The sequence below is a fragment of the Labrus bergylta genome, chromosome 22, assembly GCF_963930695.1.
Source record: "Labrus bergylta chromosome 22, fLabBer1.1, whole genome shotgun sequence".
Classification (NCBI taxonomy): Eukaryota; Metazoa; Chordata; class Actinopteri; order Labriformes; family Labridae; genus Labrus; species Labrus bergylta.
The window spans coordinates 11,914,437-11,939,836 of NC_089216.1; the positions used below are offsets into that span (position 1 = coordinate 11,914,437).

At 46.5% G+C, this 25,400-nt stretch overlaps 3 protein-coding genes across 3 annotated transcripts; all 3 read left to right on the forward strand.

The window, feature by feature from the left end:
• Window positions 1-225: 225 nt before the first annotated feature.
• Window positions 226-4,385, forward strand: LOC136177539 (salivary glue protein Sgs-3-like; the record flags this gene model as incomplete). Its single annotated transcript, XM_065950967.1, has 2 exons — window positions 226-1,014; window positions 4,011-4,385. Coding segments are annotated over 2 exons (1,164 nt in total), but the record flags the coding sequence as incomplete, so codon positions are not given.
• A 508-nt stretch (window positions 4,386-4,893) lies between these two features.
• On the forward strand, window positions 4,894-8,772 carry LOC136177540 (uncharacterized; the record flags this gene model as incomplete). Its single annotated transcript, XM_065950968.1, has 5 exons — window positions 4,894-5,299; window positions 5,438-5,647; window positions 7,001-7,345; window positions 7,469-7,764; window positions 8,275-8,772. Coding segments are annotated over exons 1-5 (1,755 nt in total), but the record flags the coding sequence as incomplete, so codon positions are not given.
• A 685-nt stretch (window positions 8,773-9,457) lies between these two features.
• LOC136177541 (ice-structuring glycoprotein-like) lies at window positions 9,458-17,843 on the forward strand. Its single transcript, XM_065950979.1, has 6 exons — window positions 9,458-9,462; window positions 9,860-10,191; window positions 10,256-12,246; window positions 12,978-13,214; window positions 15,918-16,039; window positions 17,384-17,843. Exons 1-6 carry the CDS (start codon window positions 9,458-9,460, stop codon window positions 17,841-17,843), a joined length of 3,147 nt encoding a protein of 1,048 aa, XP_065807051.1.
• Window positions 17,844-25,400: the final 7,557 nt, after the last annotated feature.

Genomic DNA, 25,400 nt, shown 5'->3' on the forward strand with positions numbered 1-25,400 from the left:
TCTCCAACAATAACAGCAGGAGCTCCAACAACAACAGCAGGTCAAAAAACCTCCACAGATGATCCAACAACAGCATCTCCAACAACAACCACAGCCACTACAACGACAACCACGTCCTCTCCAACAACAACAGCTGCAGCTCTACCAACAATCACAGCTGCTCCCACAAAAACTACAGCAACAACAACCACCAATGAAGCTCCAACAACAACCACAGCAACAACAACCACAACAGCAGCTCTAACAACAACCACAGCTGCTCCCACAACCATAATAGCAGTTCCAACAACAACCATCCCGGCTCCAACAACAACCACAGTCGCTCCAACAACCACAGCCGCTCCAACAACAACCACAGCTGCTCCAACAACAACAGCTGCTCCTACAACCACGTCAAAAGCTCCAACAACAACCACTACAGCTCCAACAACAACTACAGCTGCACCAACAACAACCAAAGCTGCTCCAACAACCACTACTGCAGCTCCAACAACCACCACTCTAGCTCCAACAACAATTACAGCCGCTCCAACAACAACTACAGCTGCTCCAACAACAATAGCTGCTCCTACAACCACGTCAGAAGTTCCAACAACAACCACAGCCGCTCCAACAACGACGACAGCTGCTCCAACAACCACAGCTGCTCCTACAACCACGACAGCAGCTCCAACAACAACCACAGCTTCTCCAACAACAACCACAGAAACAACAACCACTGCAGCTCCAACAACGACCGCAGCTGCCCCAACAACAACCACAGCTGTATCAACAAAAACCACAGCCGCCCCAACAACAACAACAGCTGCTCAAAGAACTACCACTGCAGCTCTGACAACAACAACAGCTGCTCCAACGACAACCACAGCCGCTGAAACAACAACCACAGCTGCTCCAATAACAACCACAGCCGCTAAAACAACAACCACAGCTGCTCCAACAAACACAGCTACACCAACAACAACCACAGCTGCACCAACATCAACCACAGGTGCATCAACAACAACCACAGCCGCCCCACAATTAATCACAGCTCCAACAACAAATACAGCCGCTCCAACAACAACCACAGCTGCTCCAACAACAACCACAGCCACTAAAACAACAACCACAGCTGCTCCAAAAACAACCACAGCCGCTAAAACAACAACCACAGCTGCTCCAACAACAACCACAGCTACACTAACATCAATCACAGATGCATCAACAACAACCACAGCCCCCCCACCAACAATCACAGCTCCAACAACAACTACTGCAGCTCCAAAGACAACCACAGCCGACCCAACAACCACAACTGCAGCTCCAACAACAACCACAGCTACTCCAACAACAACCACAGCTATTCCAACAACCACCACTGCAGCTCTAACAACAACCACAGCCGCTCCAATAACAACCACAGCTGCTCCAACAACAACAGCTGCTCCAAAAACCACAACAGCTGTTCCAACAACGATGACAGCAGGTCAAACAACAACCACAGCTGCTCCAACTACAACCACAGCTGCTCCAACAACCACAGCTGCTCCTTCAAGTATAACAACAGCTCCAACAGGAACAACCACAGCAGCCTCACAAACCACCACAGCAGCTCCAACAACCACAGCAGCTCCTACAGTCACAACAGCAGCAAAATCAACAACCACAGCTCCTCAAACAACAAACACAGCTGCTACAACAACAACCACATCAGCTCCAACAACAACCACAGCAGCTCCAACACTAACCACAGCAGCTCCTACAACAACCACAGCTTGTCCAAAAACGACAACAGCAGCTCCAACTACAACCACAGCAGGTTCAACAACCACTGCTGCTCCTACAACTATGTTAGCAGCTACAACAACCACAGTAGCCCCACAAACCACCACAACACTTTCAACAACAACCACAGCTGCTCCAACAACAACCACTGCAGCTCCAACAACCACCACTGCAGCTCCAACAACAACTTCCGCTGTTCCAACAACTACAGCTGCACCAACAACAACCACAGCTGCTCCAACAACAACCACTGCAGCTCCAACAACCACCACTGCAGATCCAACAACAACTACATCCGCTCCAACAACAACCACAGCCGCACCAAAAACGACGACAGCTGCTCCAACAACCACCACAGCATTTCAAACAACCACCACTGCAGCTCCAACAACAACTACCGCTGTTCCAACAACTACAGCTGCACCAACAACAACCACAGCTGCTCCAACAACAACCACTGCAGCTCCAACAACCACCACAGCTGCATCAACAAAAACAACAGCCGCCCCAACAAAGACCACAGCTGCTCCAACAACCACCACTGCAGCTCTAACAATAACCACAGTTGCTCCAACAACAACTACAGCTACACAAGCAATAACCACAGCTGCTCCAACAAACACCGTTGAAGCTCCAACAACAACCACTGCAGCTCCAACAACGACCACAGCTGCTCCAACAACAACCACAGCCGCTAAAACAACAACCACAGCAACTCCACCAACAACCACAGCCGATAAAACAACAACCAGAGCTGCTCCAACAATAACCACAGCTACAAAAACAACAACCACAGCTGCACCAACATCAACCACAGATGCGTCAACAACAACCGCAGCCGACCCACCAACAACCACAGCTCCAACAACAACTACTGCAGCTCCAACAACAAAAAGTTCATTTCCAACAATAACAACAGCTTCTCCAACACCAACCATAGCTGTTCCAACAACAACCACTGCAGCTCCAACAACAAAAAGTTCATTTCCAACAACAACCACAGCTGCTCCAACAACAAACACAGCTACTCAAACACCAACCACAGCTCAAACAATAAACACAGCTGCTCCAACAACAACCATAGCTGCACCAACTACCACCACTGCAGCTTCAACAACAACCATAGCCGCTCCAACAACAACCACAGCTGCTCCAACATCCACAGCTGATCCTACAACCAAGACAGCAGCTCTAACAACAACCACAGCTTCTCCAACAATGACAACTGCATCAACAACTACAGCTCCAACAACATCTACAGCAACAACAGCCACAACTGCTCCAACAACCACCACTGCAGCTCCAACCACAGCTGCTCCAACTACCACCACTGCAGCTCCAACAACGACCACAGCTGCTCCAACAACATCCACAGCTATATCAACAACAATCACAATTGCTCAAACAACCACCACTGCAGCTCTAATAACAACCACAGCTGATACAACAACCACAGCTTCTCCAACAACAACCACAGCTGCACAAACAACAACCACAGCTGCTACAACAACCACTGCAGCTACAACAACCACTGCTGCTCCAACAACAACCACTGCAGCTCCAATAACAACCACAGCTGCACCAACAACAACCACAGCTGACACAACAACCACAGCTGCTCCTAAAACTATGACAGCAACTCCAAAAACAACAACAACCACAACAGCTCCAACACCAATTATAGCTGCTCAAACAACAACCACAGCTGCTCAAACAACAACCACAGCTGCTCCAACACCAACAACTTCAGCTCAAACAACAACCACAGCTACTCCACCAACAACCACAGCCGATAAAACAACAACCACAGCTGCTCCAACAACAACCACAGCTACAAAAACAACAACCACAGCTGCACCAACTTCAACCACAGATGCGTCAACAACAACCACAGCCGCCCCAACAACCACCACTGCAGCTCCAACAACAACCACAGCCACTCCAACAACCACAGCTGCTCAAACAACCTGTACTGCAGCTCCAACAACAACCACAGCTGTTCCATCAACAACCACAGCCACCCCAACACCAACCACTGCATCTCAAACAACAACTACATACGCTCTAACAACAACCACAGCCTCCCAAACAACAACCACAGCTGCACCAACAACAACCAGAGCTGGTCCAACAACCACCACTGCAGCTCCAACAACCACCACTGAAGCTCCAACAACAACCACAGCTGCTCCAACAACCACCACTGCAGCTCCAACAACAACCACAGTTGCTCCAACAACCAGAAATACTCCTACAACCAGGACAGCAGCTCCAACAACAACCACAGCTTCTCCAACAACAACCACAGTAACAACAAACACTGCTGCTCCAACAACCACCACTGCAGCTCCAACAATGACCACAGCTGCTCCAACAACAACTACAGCTACTCAAACAATAACCACAGCCGCTCCTACAACTACGACAGCAGCTCCAACATCAACCACAGCTGTTCGATCCACAACCACAGCTACTCCAACAACCACAGCTGCTTCTACAACTATGACAGCAGCTCCAACAACAACCACAGCTGCTCCAACACCAACCACAGTTGCTCGTACAACTATGACAGCAGCTCCAACAACAACCACAGCTGCTCCAACCACAACCACAGCTGATCAAAGAACCACAACTATTCCAACAACCACAGCAGCTCCTACAACAACCACAGCTTGTCCAAAAACAACAACAGCAGCTTCAACAACCACTGGTGCTCCTACAACTATGTTAGCAGCTACAACAACCACAGTAGCCCCACAAACCACCACAACAGTTCCAACAGCCACCACTGCAGCTCCAACAACAACTACCGCCGCTCCAACAACAACCCCAGCCGCTCCAACAACAACATCTGCTCCTACAACCACATCAGCAGTTCCAACAACAACCACAGCTGCTCCAACACAAACCACTGCAGCTCCAACAACCACCACTGCAGATCCAACAACAACTACATCCGCTCCAACAACAACCAAAACCGCACCAACAACGACGACAGCTGCTCCAACAACCACACCTGCTCCTACAACCACGACAGCAGCTCCAACAACAACCACAGCTTCTCCAACAACAACCACAGCTACAACAAACACTGCTGCTCCAACAACCACCACTGCAGCTCCAACAATGACAACAGCTGCTCCAAAAATATCCACAGCTGCATCAACAAAAACCACAGCCGCCCCAACAACAACCACAGCTGATCCAACAACCACCACTGCAGCTCTAACAACAACCACAGCTGCTCCAACAACAGCTACAGCTACACAAACAATAACCACAGCTGCTCCAACAACCACCACTGAAGCTCCATCAACAACCACTGCAGCTCCAACAATGACCAAAGCTGCTCCAACAACAACCACAGCCGCTAAAACAACAACCGCAGTTGCTCCTACAACTACGACAGCAGCTCCAACAACAACCACAGCTGCTCCAACCACAACCACAGCTGATCAAACAACCACAACTGTTCCAACAACCACATCAGCTCCAACACTAACCACAGCAGCTCCTACAACAACCACAGCTTGTCCAAAAACAACAACAGCAGCTCCAACTACAACCACAGCAGCTTCAAGAACCACTGCTGCTCTTACAACTATGTTAGGAGCTACAACAACCACAGTAGCTCCACAAACCACCACAGCAGTTCCAAAAACAACGACAGCCGCTCCAACAACCACCACTGCAGCTCCAACAACCACCACTGCAGCTCCAACAACAACTACTGCCGCTCCAACAACAACCACAGCCGCTCCAACAACAACATCTGCTCCTACAACCACATCAGAAGCTCCAACAACAACCACAGCTGTTCCAACAACAACCACAGCCACCCCAACACCAACCATAGCTGCTCAAACAACAACTACAGCTACACAAACATTAACCGCAGCTGCTCCAACAACCACCACTGAAGCTCCAACAACAACCACTGCAGCTCCAACAACAACCAGAGCTGCTCCAACAACATCCACAGCTGCATTAACAACAACCACAATTGCTCAAACAACCACCACTTCAGCTCTAACAACAACCACAGCTGATACAACAACCACAGCCACTCCAACAACAACCACAGCTGCTGTAACAACGACCACAGCCACTCCAACAACAACTGCTCCAACAACAACTTCTGCTGCACCAACAACCACCACTGCAGCTCCAACAACGACCACAGCTTCTCCAACAACAACCACAGCTGCACAAACAACAACCACAGCTGCTACAACAACCACTGCTGCTCCAACAACGACCACTGCAGCTCCTATACTAACCAAAGCTGCTCCAACAACAACCACAGCTGACACAACAACCACAGCCAGTCCAACACCAACAACTGCAACTCAAACAACAACCACAGCTGCTCCAACAACAACCACAGCTACAAAAACAACAACCACAGCTGCACCAGAATCAACCACAGATGCATCAACAACAACCACAGCTCCAACAACCACAACTGCAGCTCCAACAACAACAACACCGACTTCAATAACAACCACAGCCGCTCCAAAAACAACAACAGCAGCTCAAACAACAACCACAGCCACTCCAACAACAACCACAGCTGCTCCAAGACCAACCACTGCAGCTCATACAATGTCGACGACAGCTCAAACAATAACCACTGCTGCTCGAACAGGGACTGCAATTCGAACAACCATAGCCGTTCAAATCTCAACCACAGCTGCTCCAACAACCACATCTTCTCCAACAACCACACCAGCCCCACAAACCACCACAGCAGCTCCAACAACAACAACTGCAGCTCAAACAACAACCACATCCACAATTAATCCAAAAACCACAGCTGCTCCAACAACCATAGCAGCTCCTACAGTCACAACATCTCCAACACAAACCACAGCTGCTCCAACAACAACCACATCTGCTGCAATAACAGCCACTGCAGCTCCAACAATGACGACAGCTGCTCCAACAACCACAGATGCTTCTACAACCACGATAGCAGCTCCAACAACGACAACATCATCTCCAACACCAACCACAGCTGCTCCAACAACAACCACAACATCAAAATCAACAACCACAGCTGCTCCAATGACATCCACTGCAGCTCCAACAACGACAACATCATCTCCAACACCAACCACAGATGCACCAACAACAACAACAGCTGTTCCATCTACAACCACAGCTGCTCCAACAACCACAGCTGCTCCTACAACTATGACAGCAAATCCAACAACAACAACAACCACAACAGCTCCAACAACAACAACTGCAGCTCAAACAACAACAACAGCTGTTCCAACCACATCCACAATTGATCCAAAAACCACAGCTACTCCAACAACTACAGCAGCTCCTACAGCTGATACAACATCTCCAACACAAACCACAGCTGCTCCAACAACAACCACAGCAGCTCCTACAACAACCACAGCAGCTAAAACAACAACCACATCTGCTCCAATAACATCCACTGCAGCTCCAACAACGACAACAGCTGCTCCAACAACCACAGCTACTCCTACAACCACGACAGCAGCTCCAACAACAACCATAGCTGCTCCAACAACCACAACTGCAGTTCCAAAAACAAGCAAAGATGCTCTACCAACAACCACTGCAGCTCCAGCAATAAAAACTTCATTTCCAATAACAACCACAGCTGCTCCAACAACAAACACAGCTACTTCAACACCAACAACAACCACAACAGCTCCAACACCAACCATAGCTGCTCAAACAACAACCACAGCCGCTCTAACAACGACCACAGCCACTCCAACAACAACCACAACCGCTCCAACAACAACTACTGCTGCACCAACAACAACCACAGCTGCTCCAACAACCACCACTGCAGCTCCAACAACAACAGCTCCTCCAATAACAAAAACAGCTGCTCCAACAACAACCACAACTGCTTCAACAACCACAGCCACTCCAACAACAACCACAGCCACTCCAACAACAACCACAACCGCTCCAACATCAACTTCTGCTGCACCAACAACCAGCACTGCAGCTCCAACAACGACCACAGCTGCACAAACAACAACCACAGCTGCTACAACAACCACTGCAGCTACAACAACCACTGCTGCTTCAACAACAACCACTGCAGCGCCAATAACAACCACAGCTTCTCCAACAACAACCACAGCTGCACAAACAACAACCACAGCTGCTACAACAACCACTGCAGCTACAACAACCACTGCTGCTTCAACAACAACCACTGCAGCGCCAATAACAACCACAGCTGCACCAACAACAACCACAGCTGACACAAGAACCACAGCCAGTCCAAAAACAACCATAGTCGCTCTAACAATGACCAGAGCCGCTCCAACAACAACCACAACCGCTCCAACAACAACATCTGCTGCACCAACAACAACCACTGCTTCTCCAACACCAACCATAGCTGCTCCAACAACCACAACTGCATTTCCAAAAACAAGCAAAGCTGCTCCAACAACAACCACTGCAGCTCCAACACCAACCACAGCTGCGACAATAAACACAGCTGCTCCAACAACAACCACAGCCGCGCCAACAACAACCATAGCTGCACCAACAACCACCACTGCAGCTTCAACAACAACCATAGCCACTCCAACAACAACCACAGCTGCTCCCACATCCACAGCTGATCCTACAACCACGACAGCAGCTCCAACAACATCCACAGCTTCTCTAACAATGACAACTGCAACAACAGCCACAGCTGCTTCAACAACAGCTGCTCCAACTACCACCACTGCAGCTCCAACAATGACCACAGCTGCTCCAACAACATCCACAGCTGCATCAACAACAACCACAGCCGCCCCAACAACAACCACAATTGCTCAAACAACCACCACTGCAGCTCTAACAACAACCACAGCTGATACAACAACCACAGCCACTCCAACAACAACCACAGCCGCTCTAACAACAACCACAGCCACTCCAACAACGACCACAACCGCTCCAACAACAACTACTGCTGCACCAACAACAACCACAGCTGCTCCAACAACCACCACTGCAGCTCCAACAACAACAGCTCCTCCAATAACGACCACAGCTGCTCCAACAACAACCACAACCACAGCCACTCCAACAACAACCACAACCGCTCCAAGATCAACTTCTGCTGCACCAACAACCACCACTGCAGCTCCAACAACGACCACAGCTTCTCCAACAACAACCACAGATGCACAAACAACAACCACTGCCACTCCAACAACAACCACAACCGCTCCAACAACAACTTCTGCTGCACCAACAACCACCACAGCTGCTACAACAACCACTGCAGCTACAACAACCACTGCTGCTTCAACAACAACCACTGCAGCTCCAATAACAACCACAGCCAGTCCAACAACAACCATAGTCGCTCTAACAATGACCAGAGCCGCTCCAACAACAACCACAACTGCTCCAACAACAACATCTGCTGCACCAACAACAACCACAGCTGCTCCAACAACAACCACAGCTGCTCCAACAACAACCACAACTGCTCCAACAACAACCACAGCAACAACAACCACAGCTGCTCCAACAACAACCACAACTGCTCCAACAACAACCACAGCTCCAAGAACAACCACAGCTGCTCCAACTACCACCACTGCAGCTCCAACAACATCCACAGCTGCATCAACAGCAACCACAGTCACCTCATCAACAACCACAATTGCTCAAACAACCACCAATGCAGCTCTAATAACAACCACAGCTCAAACAATAACCACTGCTGCTCGAACAAGGACTGCAATTCCAACAACCATAGCCGTTCAAATCTCAACCACAGCTGCTCCAACAACCACATCTTCTCCAACAACCACACTAGCCCCACAAACCACCACAGCAGCTCCAACAACAACAACTGCTACAGCTCCAACAACGACAACAGCAGCTCCAACTACAACCATAGCTGCTCAAACAACAACCACAGCTGCTCCAACACCAACAACTGCAGCTCAAACAACAACCACAGCTGTTCCAATCAAAACCACAGCTGCTCCAACAACAACCACAGTATTTCCAACAATCACAGCTGCTCCAACAACAACAGCTGCTCCAAAAACAACAACTGCTCCTACAACCACAACAGCTCCAACAACGACGACAGCAGCTCCAAAAGTAACCACTGCAGCTCCCACGACAACCAAAGCTTCTCCCACAACAATCACAGCCACTCCAACAACAACAGCAGCTGCTCCTACAACCAAGACAGCAGGTCCAACAACAACCACAGCTGCTCAAACTACATCCACAGCTGCTCCAACAACCACAGCTGCTCCTACTTCTATAACAGCAGCTCGATCAACAACCATAGCTGCTCAAACAACAAACACAGCAACTCCAACAACAACCACTGCAGCTCAAACAAGAACTACAACTGCTCCTACAACCACGTCAGAAGCTCCAACAGCCACCACAGCTGTTCTATCAAAAACTCCAGCCGCTCCAACAAAAACCACAGTTCTTCCAACACCAACCCCTGCAGCTCATACAACGTCCATCACAGCTTCTCCCACAACGACCACTGCAGCTACTTCAACAACCACAGCTGCTCCCACAACCACAGCTGCTCCTACAACCAGGACAGCAGCTCCAACAACAACAACAGCTGCACCAACAACAACCACAGCTGCGACAACAACGACCACAGCTGCTCCAACAACAACCACAGCTGATCCAACAACCACAACTGCTCCAACAACCAAAGCAGATCCAACAACAACCACAGCAGCTCCTACAACAACAGATGCTCCAATAACAACCTCTGCAGCTCCAACAACGACAACAGCTGCTCTAACACCCACAGGTGCTCCTACAACCATAACAGCTGCACCAACAACAACCACAGCTGCACCAACAACAACCACAGCTGCTACAACAACAACCACAGCTGCTCCAACAACAACCACAGCTGCACAAACAACAACCACAGCTGATCCAACAACAACCACAGCAGCTCCTACAACAACAGATGCTCCAATAACAACCACTGCAGCTCCAACCACAACAACAGCTGCTCCAACATTGACGACAACTCCTCCAACACCAACAATAGCAGCTCCTTCAACAAGAACAGCAGCTCAAACAACCTCTACTGCAGCTCTAACAACAACCACAGCCACTCCAACAACAACCACAACCAATCCATCAACAACCCCAGCCTCTCCAAAAACAGCAGCAGCTCCAACAACAACCACAACCAATCCATCAACAACCCCAGCCTCTCCAAAAACAGCAGCAGCTCCAACAACAACCACAAGTGCTCCAACAACTGCCACTGCTGCTCCAACACCAACCACAGGAGCTCTAAAAACAGGAACTACAACAACAACCACATTTGCTCCTGTAACAAAAACAGCAGCTCAAACAACAACGACAGCTGCTCCAACAACAACAACCGCAACAACAACCACAGCTGCTCCATCAACCACTACTGCAGCTCCAACAACAACCACAGCTGCTCCAACAACAGCCACAGCAACAACAACCACAGCTACTCCAACAACCACCACTGCAGCTCCAACAACAACCACAGCTGCTCCAACAACAACCACATCAGCTATAACAACGACCACAGCTGCTCCAACAACAACCACAGCTGCTCCAACAACGACAACTGCATCAACAACCACAGCCGCCCCAACAACAACCACAGCTGCTACAAAAACCACAGCTGCTCCAACAACCACTACTACACCTGAAACAACAACCAATGCTGCTCCAAGAACCGACACTGTAGCTCCAGCAACAACCACAACCGCTCCAACAACAACCACAGCCGCTAAAGCAAGAACCACAGGTGCTCCGACAACAACGACAGCTGCACCAACAACAACCCCAGCTCCAACAATAACTAAAGCAACAAAAGCCACAGCATCTCCAACAACAACCACAGCTTCTCCAACACCAATGACAGCTGCTCCTACAACCACAACAGCAGCTCCAACAACAACAGCAGCTGCTCCAACAACAACCACTGTAGCTCCAACAACGGCGACAGCAGCTCCAACAACAACCACTGCAGCTCCAACAACAACCACAGTTGCTCCTACAACCACAACAGCATCTCATGAAACAACAACAGCTGCTCCAACAACAACCACTGCAGCTCCAACAACAATCACAGCTGCTCCAACAACAACAGCTGCTCCAACATCGACGACAACACCTCCAACACCAACAATAGCAGCTCCTTCAACAAGAACAGCAGCTCAAACAACCTCTACTGCAGCTCTAACAACAACCACAGCCACTCCAACAACAACCACAACCAATCCATCAACAACCCCAGCCTCTCCAAAAACAGCAGCAGCTCCAACAACAACCACAACCAATCCATCAACAAACCCAGCCTCTCCAAAAACAGCAGCAGCTCCAACAACAACCACAAGTGCTCCAACAACTGCCACTGCTGCTCCAACACCAACCACAGGAGCTCTAAAAACAGGAACTACAACAACAACCACATTTGCTCCTGTAACAAAAACAGCAGCTCAAACAACAACGACAGCTGCTCCAACAACAACAACCGCAACAACAACCACAGCTGCTCCATCAACCACTACTGCAGCTCCAACAACAACCACAGCTGCTCCAACAACAGCCACAGCAACAACAACCACAGCTACTCCAACAACCACCACTGCAGCTCCAACAACAACCACAGCTGCTTCAACAACAACCACATCAGCTATAACAACAACCACAGCCTCTCCAACAACAACCACTGCAGCTCCAACAACAACCACAGCTGCTCCAATAACAACCAACGCAGCCACAACAACCACCACAGCAGCTCAAACAACAAACACAGCGGCTCCAACAACAACCACATCAGCTCCAACAACAACCACAGCTGCTCCAACAACCAGCACTGCAGCTCCAACAACAACAACAGCTGCTCCAACAACAACCACTGCAATTCCAACAACAACAACAGCTTTTCCAACACCAACCACAGATGCGCCAACAACAACCACAGCTGCTCCAACAACAACCACTGCATCTCAAACAACAACTACATCCGCTCCAACAACAACCACAGCCTCTCCAACAACAACCACAGCTGCACCAACAACAACCAGAGCTGCTCCAACAACCACCACTGCAGCTCCAACAACCACCACTGCAGCTCCAACAACAACCACAGCCGCTCCAACAACCACCACTGCAGCTCCAACAACAACCACAGTTGCTCCAACAACCAGAACTACTCCTACAACCAGGACAGCAGCTCCAACAACAACAGCTCCAACACCCACCACAGCCGCTCCTACAACTACGACAGCAGCTCGAACATCAACCACAGCTGTTCGATCCACAACCACAGCTACTCCAACAACTACAGCTGCTCCAACAACCACAGCTGCTTCTACAACTACGACAGCAGCTCCAACAACAACCACAGCTGCTCCAACACCAACCACAGTTGCTCTTACAACTACGTCAGCAGTTCCAACAACAACCACAGCTGCTCCAACCACAACCACAACTGATCAAACAACCACAACTGTTCCAACAACCACAGCAGCTTCAACACTAACCACAGCAGCTCCTACAACAACCACAGCTGCTCCAACAATGACAACAGCAGCTCCAACTACAACCACAGCAGCTTCAACAACCACTGCTGCTCCTACAACTATGTTTGCAGCTACAACAACCACAGTAGCCCCACAGACCACCACAGCAGTTCCAACAACAACCACAGCCGCTCCAACAACCACCACTGCAGCTCCGACAACCACCACTGCAGCTCCAACAACAACTACCGCCGCTCCAACAACAACCACAACCGCTCCAACAACAACAGCTGCTCCTACAACCACGTCAGAAGCTCTAACAATAACCACTGCAGCTCCAACAACAACTTCAGCTGTTCCAACAACCACAGCTGCACCAACAACAACCACAGCTGCGCCAACAACAACCACTGCAGCTCCAACAACCACCACTGCAGATCCAACAACAACTACATCCGCTCCAACAACAACCACAGCCGCACGAACAACAACCACACCTGCTCCTACAACCACGAAGGCAGCTCCAACAACAACCACAGCTGCTCCAACAACGACAACAGCAACTCCAACTACAACCACAGCAGCTTCAACAACCACTGCTGCTCCTACAACTATGTTTGCAGCTACAACAACCACAGTAGCCCCACAGACCACCACAGCAGTTCCAACAACAACCACAGCCGCTCCAACAACCACCACTGCAGCTCCGACAACCACCACTGCAGCTCCAACAACAACTACCGCCGCTCCAACAACAACCACAGCCGCTCCAACAACAACAGCTGCTCCTACAACCACGTCAGAAGCTCTAACAACAACCACTGCAGCTGCAACAACAACTTCAGCTGTTCCAACAACCACAGCTGCACCAACAACAACCACAGCTGCGCCAACAACAAACACTGCTGCTCCAAAAACCACCACTGCAGCTCCAACAATGACCACAGCTGCTCCAACAACAACCACAGCTGCATCAAAAAAAAACACAGCCGCCCCAATAAAGACCACAGATGCTCCAACAAAAACTACAGCTACACAAACAATAACCACAGCTGCTCCAACAACCACCACTGAAGCTCCAACAACAACTACTGCAGCTCTAACAACAACCACAGCTGCTACAACAAAAACTACAGCTACACAAACAATAACCACAGCTGCTCCAACAACCACCACTGAAGCTCCAACAACAACTACTGCAGCTCCAACAACGACCACAGCAGCTCCAACAACAACCACAGCTGCTCAAACAACCTCTACTGCAGCTCCAACAACAACCACAGCTGGTCCAACAACAACCACAGCTGCTCCAATAACAACTACAGCAGCCACAACATCCACCAAGGCAGCTCCAACAACCACAGCAGCTCCTACAACCAAAACAGCAGCTCCAACAGCAACAACAACTGCAGCCTCACAAACCACCACAGCAGCTCCAACAACCACAGCAGCTCCTACAGCCACAACAGCAGCTCAATCATCAACCACAGCTGCTCAAACAACAAACACAGCTGCTCCAACAACAACCACATTACCTCCAACAGCAACCACAGCAGCTCCAGCAACAACCACCACTGCATCTCAAACAACAACAAAATCTGCTCCAACAACAATTACAGCGGCTCGAACAATAATCACAGCTGCACCAACAACAACCACAGCTGCTCCAACAACAAACACAGCTGCACCAACAACAACCAAAGCTGCACCAACAACAACCACTGCAGCCCCAACAACCACCACTGCAGCTCCAACAACCACAGCTGGACCAACAACAACCACAGCTGCACCAACAACAACCAAAGCTGCTCCAACAACCACCACTGCAGCCCCAACAACCACCACTGCAGCTCCAACAACAACCGCAGCTGCTCCCACAACAACCACAGTTGTACCAACAACAACCACAGCTGCTCCAACAACAACCACAGCAACTCCACCAACAACTACAGCCGCTCCAACAACCACCACTGCAGCTCCAACAAAAACCACAACAGCTCCAACACCAACCAAAGCTGTGCTAACAACAACCACAGCTGCTCCTACAACCAAGACAGCAGCTCCAACAACAACCACAACAGCTCCAACACCAACCATAGCTGCACTAACAACAACCACAGCTGCTCAAACAACAACAGCAGCTCCTACAGCCACAACAGCAGCTCAATCAACAACCACAACTGCTCCAACAACAACAACTGCAGCTCCAACACCAACCACAGCTGCTCCAACAACAACCAAAGCATTTCCAACAACAACCACAGCTGCTCCAACAACCATAACAACAGTTCCAAAAAAGACCACAGCAGCTCGTACAACAACAACAGCAGCTTCAGCAACAACCACAGCTGCTCCAACAACCACAGCTGCTCCAACAACAACAGCTGCTCCTACAACCAAGACAGCCGCTCCAACAACAACCACAACAGCTCCAACACCAACCATAGCTGCTCTAACAACAACCACAGCTGCTCAAACAACAACAACAGCAGCTCCTACAGCCACAACAGCTCCAACAACAACCACAGAAGCCCCAACAACACGCACAGCTGCTCAAACAACAACCACAGCAGATCCAACAACAACAACAGCTCCAACAACAAGCACAGCTGCTCCAACAACAAGCACAGCTGCTCCAACAACAAGCACAGCTGCTCAAACAACAATAACAGCAGCTCCTACTGCCACAACAGCAACTCAATCAACAACTACAGCTGCTCCAACAACAACCACAGCTGCTCCAACAAGTACAGCTGCTCCAGCAACAACTACTGAATTTCCAATGACAACAACAGCATCTCCAAACACAACAGCATTTTCAACAACAACAGCAGTAGCTACAACAACAACCACAGCATCTCCAACAAAAACCACACCCACTCCAACAACAACCACGGCCTCTCCAACAACAACAGCAGCAGCTCCAACAACAACCACAGCAGCTCCTACAACAACAGATGCTCCAATAACAACCTCTGCAGCTCCAACAATGACAACAGCTGCTCTAACAACCACTGCTGCTCCTACAACCATAACAGCTGCACCAACAACAACCACAGCTGCACCAACAACAACCACAGCTGCGACAACAACGACCACAGCTGCTCCAACAACAACCACAGCTGATCCAACAACCACAACTGCTCCAACAACCAAAGCAGATCCAACAACAACCACAGCAGCTCCTACAACAACAGATGCTCCAATAACAACCTCTGCAGCTCCAACAACGACAACAGCTGCTCTAACACCCACAGGTGCTCCTACAACCATAACAGCTGCACCAACAACAACCACAGCTACTCCATCAACCACTACTGCAGCTCCAACAACAACCACCACAGCTGCTCCAACAACAGCCACAGCAACAACAACCACAGCTACTCCAACAACCACCACTGCAGCTCCAACAACAACCACAGCTGCTCCAACAACAACCACATCAGCTATAACAACAACCACAGCTGCTCCAATAACAACCACAGCAGCCACAACAACCACCACAGCAGCTCAAACAACAAACAGAGCGGCTCCAACAACAACCACATCAGCTCCAACAACAAACACAGCAGCTCCAACACCAACGACAGCTGCTCCAACAACCACTGCAGCTCCAAGAACAACGACAGCAACTCAAACAACATCCACAGCTGCTCCAACCACAACCATAGCTGCTCAAACAACAACAACAGCCGTTTCATCCAAAACCACAGCTGCTCCAACAACAACCACAGCATTTCCAGCAACAACCACAGCTGCTCCAACAACCATAACAACAGTTCCAAAAAGGACCACAGTAGTTCGTAAAACAACAACAGCAGCTTCAACAACAACCACAGCTGCTCCAACAACAACCGCAGCATTTCCAGCAACAACCACAGCTGCTCCAAGAACAACGACAGCAACTCAAACAACATCCACAGCTGCTCCAACCACAACCATAGCTGCTCAAACAACAACAACAGCCGTTTCATCCAAAACCACAGCTGCTCCAACAACAACCACAGCATTTCCAGCAACAACCACAGCTGCTCCAACAACCATAACAACAGTTCCAAAAAGGACCACAGTAGTTCGTAAAACAACAACAGCAGCTTCAACAACAACCACAGCTGCTCCAACAACAACCGCAGCATTTCCAACAACAACCACAGCTGCTCCAACAACCACCACTGCATCTCAAACAACAACTACATCCGCTCTAACAACAACCACAGCCTCTCCAACAACAACCACAGCTGCACCAACAACAACCAGAGCTGCTCCAACAACCACCACTGCAGCTCCAACAGCAACCACAGCCGCTCCAACAACCACCACTGCATCTCAAACAACAACTACATCCGCTCTAACAACAACCACAGCCTCTCCAACAACAACCACAGCTGCACCAACAACAACCACAGTTGCTCCAACAACCAGAGCTACTCCTACAACCAGGACAGCAGCTCCAACAACAACAGCTCCAACACCCACCACAGCCGCTCCTACAACTACGACAGCAGCTCGAACATCATCCACAGCTGCTCCAACAACCACAGCTGCTTCTAAAACTACGACAGCAGCTCCAACAACAACCACAGCTGCTCCAACACCAACCACAGTTGCTCTTACAACTACGACAGCAGCTCCAACAACAACCACAGCTGCTCCAACCACAACTGTTCCAACAACCACAGCAGCTCCAACACTAACCACAGCAGCTCCTACAACAACCACAGCTGCTCCAACAACGACAACAGCAGCTCCAACTACAACCACAGCAGCTTCAACAACCACTGCTGCTCCTACAACTATGTTAGCAGCTACAACAACCACAGTAGCCCCCCAGACCACCACAGCAGTTCCAACAACAACCACAGCCGCTCCAACAACCACCACTGCAGCTCCGACAACCACCACTGCAGCTCCAACAACAACTACCGCCGTTCCAACAACAACCACAGCCGCTCCAACAACAGCTGCTCCTACAACCACGTCAGAAGCTCCAACAATAACCATTGCAGCTCCAACAACAACTTCAGCTGTTCCAACAACCACAGCTGCACCAACAACAACCACAGCTGCGCCAACAACAACCACTGCAGCTCCAACAACCACCACTGCAGATCCAACAACAACTACATCCGCTCCAACAACAACCACAGCCGCACGATCAACGACGACAGCTGCTCCAACAACCACACCTGCTCCTACAACCACGAAGGCAGCTCCAACAACAACCATAGCTTCTCCAACAGCAACCACAGCAACAACAAACACTGCTGCTCCATCAACCACCACTGCAGCTCCAACAACGACCACAGATGCTCCAACAAAAACTACAGCTACACAAACAATAACCACAGCTGCTCCAACAACCACCACTGAAGCTCCAACAACAACTACTGCAGCTCTAACAACAACCACAGCTGCTCCAACAAAAACTACAGCTACACAAACAATAACCACAGCTGCTCCAACAACCACCACTGAAGCTCCAACAACAACTACTGCAGCTCCAACAACGACCACAGCTGCTCCAACAACAACCACATCCGCTAAAACAACAGCCACAGCTGCTCCAACAACAACCACAGCTACAAAAACAACAACCACTGCAGCTCCAACAACAACCACAGCTGCTCAAACAACCTCTTCTGCAGCTCTAACAACAACCACAGCTGGTCCAACAACAACCACAGCTGCTCCAATAACAACTACAGCAGCCACAACATCCACCAAGGCAGCTCCAACAACCACAGCAGCTCCTACAACCAAAACAGCAGCTCAATCAACAACCACAGTTTTTCCAATACCAACTACAGCTGTTCCAACAACAACCACAGCTACAAAAACAACAACCACTGCTGTACCAACAACAACCACAGCTGCTCAAACAACCTCTACTGCAGCTCTAACAACAACCACAGCTGGTCCAACAACAACCACAGCTTCTCCAATAACAACAACAGCAGCCTCACAAACCACCACAGCAGCTCCAACAACAACCACCACTGCATCTCAAACAACAACAAAATCCGCTCCAACAACAATTACAGCGGCTCCAACAACAATCACAGCTGGACCAACAACAACCAAAGCTGCTCCAACAACCACCACTGCAGCCCCAACAACCACCACTGCTGCTCCAACAACCACAGCTGGACCAACAACAACCACAGCTGCACCAACAACAACCAAAGCTGCTCCAACAACCACCACTGCAGCCCCAACAACCACCACTGCAGCTCCAACAACAACCACAGCTGCTCCAACAACCACCACTGCAGCTCCAACAAAAACCACTACAGCTACAACAACAACCACAGCTGCTCCAACAACAACCACATCCGCTCCAACAATAACCACAGCTACACCAACAACAGCGACAGCTTCAACAACAACCACAGCTGCTCCAATAGCAACCACAGCTCCAATAACAACCACAGTTGCTCCAACAACAACCACAGTTGCACCAACAACAACCACAGCTGCTCCAACAACCACCATTGCATCTCAAACAACAACATCCGCTCCAACAACAATTACAGCCGCTCCAACAACAACCACTGCAGCTCCAACAACAACCACAGCTGCTCCAGCAACCACCACTGCAGCTCCAACTACAACCACAGCCACTCCAACAACAACCACAGCTGCTCCAACAACAACCATTCCAACAACCACCACTGCAGCTCCAACAACAACAGCTTCTCCAATAACAACCACTGCAACGCCAATAACAACCACAGCCGCTCCAACAACCCCCACAGTTGCACCAACAACAACCACAGCTGCTACAACAACCACAGCCGCTCCAACAACCCCCACAGCTGCACCAACAACAACCACAGCTGCTACAACAACCACAGCCGCTCCAACAACAACCACAGCTTCTCCAACAACCAACACTGCAGGTCCAACAACTTCCACAGTTTTTCAGAGCCGATCTTCAATGATAACAACACAGGTATGTCTTAAAAAAAGTCTCAAAATCAAATCTTCCATACTTTACAATAAAATGTGTTCCATTCATATTTACAAAATATTGCTGTTACATGTTTTTTAATATCTTTGTTTTTGTTTATGCAGCTTGAACCTCTGTTTAAAAATACATTCCAATCCTCATTCAAGTCTTTGACTGTCACTGCCTTCAGGTACTTTTTCCACAATGACTAATTTACAAATTTAAAATATTATCTTGATCTTGAATCTGACAAAATATTGTTTTCCTCTCCTTCTGCAGTAATGGATCAATCATCAATCATATGACCCTTACATTTATTAGCACATTTGTTCCTAATGCCAGTCAGATTGCAGAAGTTTTGTTTAATGCATCATCAACTGTCGTTGGCTTAGACATTGAAGGAACCTCTGTCACCATCAATGGCATATGTAAGCAATATTTAGCTCTATCTGATCAAAAATATATCAATTTGCAAAACTGTTTATTCAACTAATGTGTTTTCATTTTCTCCTCATTTACAGCTTCTAGCGGAATAAGCCACAAGTTCAGTCTTCTCACTCCATTATGTCTGGTATCCTTGTCATGGCTACTGTCAAACCAGAAATAGCATCAGCATTGATTGCACTCTGAATTTCGGTTACAACATGAATACCATTACCAGTATGTCAGTTGTGTGTGTGTGTTGCCCTGATAGGACACAGTTATGACAGTGGATTAGGTATGTCTGTTGAAAAAATATATATAATAACACCGTCTCTAAAGCTCTGGGATCTTGGAAAATGATTGCATTGTCTCTCAAAATGACATGCACTTTAGTCAACTGATGGAATTCTTTCTTGGGGGCAGTCCAAATTAAGTAGCTGGTGTGTGATCTGTGGATGTTTGTAGCTTGTAGCATTGCTCTAAGCGGCATGAGTCTCATGTCCAACCATTCTACTCTTAAATGTAAAAATGGACAAATGTCAAAACTCCAGATAACTGTGATGAAGCTCATTGCTGTTGCATATTTTAATTTTGCTGATAATTGTTTGCATTGTACATGCACATAGTTACTGTAAACACAGAAAAGCATAGAACTTAATTTGATAGATTCGCCTGTTGTCATAAATAACCAGTCTATCTGTTTGAGTCTGTATCAGGCAGATATCCAATATTGGATCAGTGCATACATACTTACAACTTTCTATAGGCTCCATATTCATGTAAAATCCTTGTTAAGCTTCCATAGGGATCATTATAAAAACAACAACTGCCATAATTTAAAGAAGCACACATCTTATAGTAAGCTGCACACCCCTTCACTAATGAATTTTATTTTTAAGGGGATTTTTAGGAACATCTATTTAAAACAAAGGCACTTTAAAATGTCTCATTTATTTAAAGTATGTTTATGTAATCCTGTATTGTTGTATTTTGAGAGACTTTTTTGTGTTCATATAACACCAGTCAAATACTTTATAATGAACAGAATAAAAACTCTTTGAAAAACTAATTTTGTCTCTTGCGTGAGTCTTGAATTTTTTGTCTGTATATTGTGTTTCACTTTGTCTTCATCATTAGTAGCTTTCATTTGAGGTGAACTTTAATTTTCAAATTAGCAAATTTAATGATGGCCTTTTGCAGTCACTCAGTCACACCGATCACTGTGTCAGAGAAACCTGTTTGCTCAGATAGAGTGAACTGGTAGTTGGGCATAGTTTACTTTGGCTATGAGATCATGTTTTTTCAATACCAACAGAGATTCTGAAATATATGTGCATCAAAACTTAGCATCTAGCAAATATGTACACAGAGTACATTTTTTATTTTTAGTTTGGAGTTAAACAATAACCTTTAAATGTGAATGCAAATAGTAATTCGCTATCTAGATGCAGGAGGACTGATGCTGAACTCCAGTGTAGCTGGATGAATCAGCAGGTAATGAAAGCCTTACAGTAATTACATGTCAGGCTCGACAGGAGCAGTTTGTAGGACAATGCCATAAATTGCTTTCTCATCTCATTCAAATGCCATTCATCTAGTCCGCTTGGTTTTAGAAATGCCAATATGGGTGTTCTTGAATGGGCTGGTCATAGGAGCCATTACGACTATTAAGAATTACAAATTAATAAAACCTAGACAAATAATGACAAATAATAATTCTAAGCTTGACATTAGTGAGCAGAACAAATCTAACAAGACTTTTTTTTTTCTATTTAATGCATCAACTAAAGTTTTGACGCGGTCCAAATGGCAACGAAATAGGGATGACTGATGTTGATCATTATAGCACCTGAAGTTGAGCAGCTCTAAGATTCACATTTTTATGTAAAGTAATTTTAATAGTTGTAATAGTTGTAGAGCTGATATTAGTAGCTGTAGCAGTAGGAGTATGATCCAGAATGAGAAAAGGGAGATCTGCATCTCCTGGGAAGATAGGTGATTGGCCACAGATAATCTGCTATAATGATTATCTGTATGAATGCATACAGATAGAGACATAGAGATAGTGAGGGAGCTGGACAGACAGTTGCTCAGTTTGCAAGGTGTGCGGTGGAGGGGCCGATTATTATTACTGTATATAACATGGATATAGTCCAGTTATGTCACACACTGGTTTGTGATTGGTTTGAAGACCAATGATGGCAGTTGCAATATTGGAAATGTTGCTTCAAACTCATTTTCAATCAACAGGATTTAAGGCATAGATGTGGAGTTAATCCACTTCTTTCATTCTGGAGGTCTCAAGAAAATGCCCCAAAGTTAAATTTTAGAATACATTATATTTTCAGTTCATATTAATAACCTGTGTGAAAAAAAGCAGAGGCTTTTAATTTGTCCAGTCTCATCTGCAGAACTTAAAATTGGTAATAGACACCGATGAAATATGTTGTTTTCTAAATTAAATGAGTTAACTAGGAATGGTTGATTTTAGCTTCCCAAGGAAATCAAATCAAGCTAGTCAAAAGCGACAAGTACTAGGAATTACTTAATGATTGGGAGTTATCTCACAAAGCACATATTGCCAATGTGGCCTCCAAATTTAAGGCAAAGTTAGGCTTCTGTTTGAGAGGTACATGATGTGCATCTCTCTCCCTCACTCTCTCTCTCTCTCTGAGTGACATACTCTCTGTTTTCAGTTGAGAGAAGTAATTCTGTATAATATCTTGCTACATGAATTCATATTTTATTATTTAATGTAATACTTATTAGTATGAGTTATTAACATCAGCTCATGTTTAATTTAGATTATTTACACTTTAACAGACAACAAAACTGTTTGGTATACTAAATGTGATTGGCTATCCTTGAAGGTACGCAGGTTATGTTTTTTTGTTAGTACCTGCCTTTGAGCTATGGATGACATTTAGGTTCTGTGCTAATTCCAGAATATTTACAAAGATTTGATTTGCAAATGTGTTGAATTATGTACACTGTCCTTATTCACTAAATAAATACCCTGGCTGAGTCAGCACTTACTTTATGAAAGCTCTTCTTGGTTGAGTTCCTTCTTATTTATATACATACCTCCAAAGATACCAGAAACCACCATGCCTTGGGTTCCAGTAATGTTTTTCAAATCTCTGTCCTCTTTACTGCATTGAGCTTGGGAAAAGAGCAATTAGTTTTGCTGCCCCCTCAGAATGGAAAAAAATCCAAAGTGAATTTCAAACTGACAGATCTAATTAAGCCTAAAAAACTTTCTGAATGACACAAGACCATTGGACAGCACCTGTATTTTTTAAATGTTATCCTGTGGATACAACTCCTGCACTCCATTTGCAAACCAATTAGCATAGATAGTTGTTGTTTACTCTTAACGTAACCTATTGTTTAAAATAAAAACATTTTAATAATGTAATGTTTACTTAAGACATGTGTTGCTGCCCTCTTGGCCCAGTCACTTGTAAACGAGATCTCAATGGGTTAATTTCCTGGTTAAATAAATGGAACCAGTCTCATGTTGAACAGCCTGCTGCAACTGTGTTGGGTTTGTTAAGGGGACAGAGATGAGACAGACGGTGAGATAGAAAGAGACAAACAAACTCAGAAACAAACTTAATGTATAAAACTGATTTAAGGCTGTAATGCCAGTAAAGATAAAAGCATTGGTTTTTAGCAAACATACTAATGCTAACTACTAATGTTCCCTTAGGAAATTTACTATCATTAAATGTGATAAATATCACATATTTGGTTACACATTTTAGGGTGTGCCACAAATACATATCAAATACATGTATCATGTTGTATAGATAATGGAGGGATGGATTGATGGACATGCTTTTTTATTTAAGTAGCTTATTTGAACTATATTTAATCCTGAAAATGTCCTCATTTAGAATGAAATTATAAAATAAGTAATCATAATGGATTCACCAGCAGAAATGAATAATCTTTATCAGTTCACCTGCAGTTGGACAGCTAAAGTAACAAGTTGTTAATAATTCCCTGTAGTATGTAACATTTTTCTTTTTTCCATGTTTGATTTTATTTTCTAAAGATAAATAAGTATTTTCACCTTACTGATAAATAAAGATGTCATAGAATACAACTGTTGTGATGAAAGCAGTGTTTCTTAATAATTCTTTGTATAGAATATTCCTGTGACTGCTTTAAAAAAGTATTTCAAATCTTTTGCATGCTCCCCTTAATGAGCATAGGCAGTTGTTTTTATGTCTATAGGCTACTACAGTTATATGCTGAAATGATCAACAACTAAATTTGGGACCAGCTAAATACATATTAAGGAAAGTGAGGTAATTTTATTTTGGTTTGGCTAAATTGTAATTTAATTGTGTTGTATTTAAAAATTTACCCAAACGAATAAAAATTTGGTGATCCATACTCGGCCAATACAATAGAACTTGATAACAGTTATTGCTCTTTTTAGCATTTTGTTTTAATAACCCATTCAAAAGATGTCTTTCTGAATTTGTTTTTCATAACTTTCTTGTCATACCAGTGGAACGTCTTTCTACATTCACATAAGTGGAATGCACCGGCAGCTTTTGTCACAGGACAAAAAAGGGAGTGTGCCACAATACTGTGCCAAGATAATGACAGATGAAACAAAAGAAATTCTGTTTATAGTGATTTACCTTTGTTCACTGGAAAGGCGTCACAACATTTCAGAAATATTCAATACGTAAGAGTCACGTAGTCATCTATATTCCTTT

Coding starts and splice junctions, on each gene's coding strand:
- LOC136177541 (XM_065950979.1), top strand. Junction 10,192..10,255: donor CTCCAACAGCCACCACAGCT/GTTCTATCAAAA, acceptor CAACCCCTGCAG/CTCATACAACGTCCATCACA. Junction 13,215..15,917: donor ACAGTTGCTCTTACAACTAC/GTCAGCAGTTCC, acceptor TCCAACAACAAG/CACAGCTGCTCCAACAACAA.